Source organism: Sinocyclocheilus grahami, unplaced genomic scaffold (genome assembly GCF_001515645.1).
Source record: "Sinocyclocheilus grahami isolate Dianchi unplaced genomic scaffold, SAMN03320097.WGS_v1.1 scaffold8946.1, whole genome shotgun sequence".
Taxonomy (NCBI): Eukaryota; Metazoa; Chordata; class Actinopteri; order Cypriniformes; family Cyprinidae; genus Sinocyclocheilus; species Sinocyclocheilus grahami.
The window spans coordinates 1-2,170 of NW_015512310.1; the positions used below are offsets into that span (position 1 = coordinate 1).

Consider the following 2,170-nt stretch of genomic DNA (forward strand, 5'->3'; position numbering starts at 1 on the left):
AAACTGTTTGGAGAGCAAAGTATCCCCGTCCACTTTTGGCTCTTGGCTTGATGACTTCACATATGTCAGAATCTGTGCCAGATGAGACTTGTATGAATCTATTGCCATGTCAGCCCTTTGCAGGTCAGCCAATGCTCGTGCAATATAGTCAATGTCTTTCTTCTTAATAGTGGCCAATGCACGATTATAGAGAGGAATAATCTCCCAGCAAATACCGTCCCCCAAAGCTTTGGTGAACATCTCAATGCTTTCAGTAAGGCTGCCCTTCTCACGGAGATTGTTTCCAGACCTGATGTAATAGTAGACCATGGAGGATGGGGACTGTTTGCACAAAAGTTTTCGCTTTGCATTCGACAAGTCCAGCTTCAGCTGTTCCTTCATCATCTCAGTGGGCTTTTCCTCACTGGAGTTCATCAGGAGCCACAAACCCCAGCACTCATGAAGAGAGGACACGATTACATCACGCTGGTCTGAAAAAACATCATCTTCATAAACACCATTCAAAATTTCAAGGTAGACAGAGAAAAGATCTTCCTTTTTTGTGATTTTTGGAATGTCTTTTTCAAGAAACCCAGAGAGTCTGATGTTCACCAGAATATTTCTGGCATCTTTTGCCTTTTCTAGATTGCTTGATTGCTTTCGGAATGATTTCATTGTTAAGAGTCCTGTGAGAGCAGAGACCATTGCCTTATGACTTTGAAAGCTGTTATGCTGTTATGTGCGATTAACTGCTTCCTCAAAAAGACCCTCTGTGGATCCACGTGGCATCAATATACTTGTAAGACGTGACATCAGTGTAGTTGTAAGATGGTTCAGATGGCTGAATAAACTGGTAAAAGATGTGTTTAGGCTCATCACTAGTTTAAGAGAGTCAGAAAAATGGCTGGCACACATGATGATTTGAGCAGATCCTGGACTCCCTTGACGAGCCGTTCGTCCAAATGCTTGCTGTTCGACACGGACGTTCAGAGGTAAGAAGGTTTGCACCACAAACAGACCTCCAGCCTCATTTACACTTTCACTGACCTTTAGGTCTGTACCTCGACCTGCTAGATTAGTTGCAATGATGACGTCCCCTGCTTGAACTTTATTATATATTATCTTAGAGTTATCCATGTTGTTATTCACATAAAGTTTTAGTTTGTCTTTTGAAATGGTGTCTGCAAGAGTCTTGTGAAATATTTCTGCACGATTGATGGTTTCACAGATGACGAGAGCTGCTCGTGGACCTCGATAAACTGTGGAGGTCACTTGATGTTTAACAACATTACAGACGGTCCTGATCCACTCGTCTTCTTCAGCTATCACCAAACCCTCCAACTCATAAAGTTTCCTTCGTCTAAATGAGGGAATCTTACAGGTGTCAATTCCATTGTAGAGTTTCTTCAGCATGTCAAGCTCTGTTTGGTCACCCAAAGTGCCTGTGAGCCCATAGATCTTGTTTTTGTATTTCTTGAATAAACCCACATTAGACATGAAGTTTGTGATTAGAGTCATGTTAGACAGTTTAGTTTGGTGTTTCATCTCCAGAAACTGCTGAAGTCCTTCCCCCCATCGCATTTCATTCTGCACGACACCAGTTGAACTGTAATCGACAGGAGCGACTCCATCTCCATGAAGGACATATTCGTGGCCTAGAGTCAATTTTGTGGCTAGCAAAGCACTTCCAAACCAAGTTTGCATCTTGCCACTGATGAGATCTTCTAGGCCTGGGATACGAGATTCATTTTGTTCTTTCGCTGATTCAGGCTGATATGACTTTTGAATCTTTTTCCTTAATGATGGATCCATTGAGTCCTCCTCAAAGTGCACAACACGACATTTTCCATTTCCCAGTAGAAGAATAGATATTTCTTGTCTCTTATTTGTATCTGCAGGACTGATTTCATTCAGTCTCCTTAAAGTCCCATCAGGCGTTTCCTGGTATAATTTGAAGAAATACTCTGGTAAATTTCTCACAAGCATGTTTAGAAATGATACTTTTTGGTCAACACTTCCATTATCTAGTTGTTTTAGAACATTTTTCATGTTTTCTTGCATTTGCTTTGATGATTGTATAGGCTTAATTCCTGTGTCAACAGCCATCTGCACAATACTGTGTTGATCAATGTTTTTATTTTCAGTAATGATTTCAGACAGAAGTTGAGAGAGGAGCTGAATGGGGCCTAAA

At 41.2% G+C, this 2,170-nt stretch overlaps 1 protein-coding gene across 1 annotated transcript; it reads right to left on the reverse strand.

Moving 5' to 3' along the window:
* Positions 1-3: 3 nt before the first annotated feature.
* LOC107578122 (protein translocase subunit SecA-like) lies at positions 4-2,165 on the reverse strand (the record flags this gene model as incomplete). The annotated part of the gene is given in 2 exon segments (XM_016264108.1): positions 4-749; positions 786-2,165. Coding segments are annotated over 2 exon segments (2,126 nt in total), but the record flags the coding sequence as incomplete, so codon positions are not given.
* Positions 2,166-2,170: the final 5 nt, after the last annotated feature.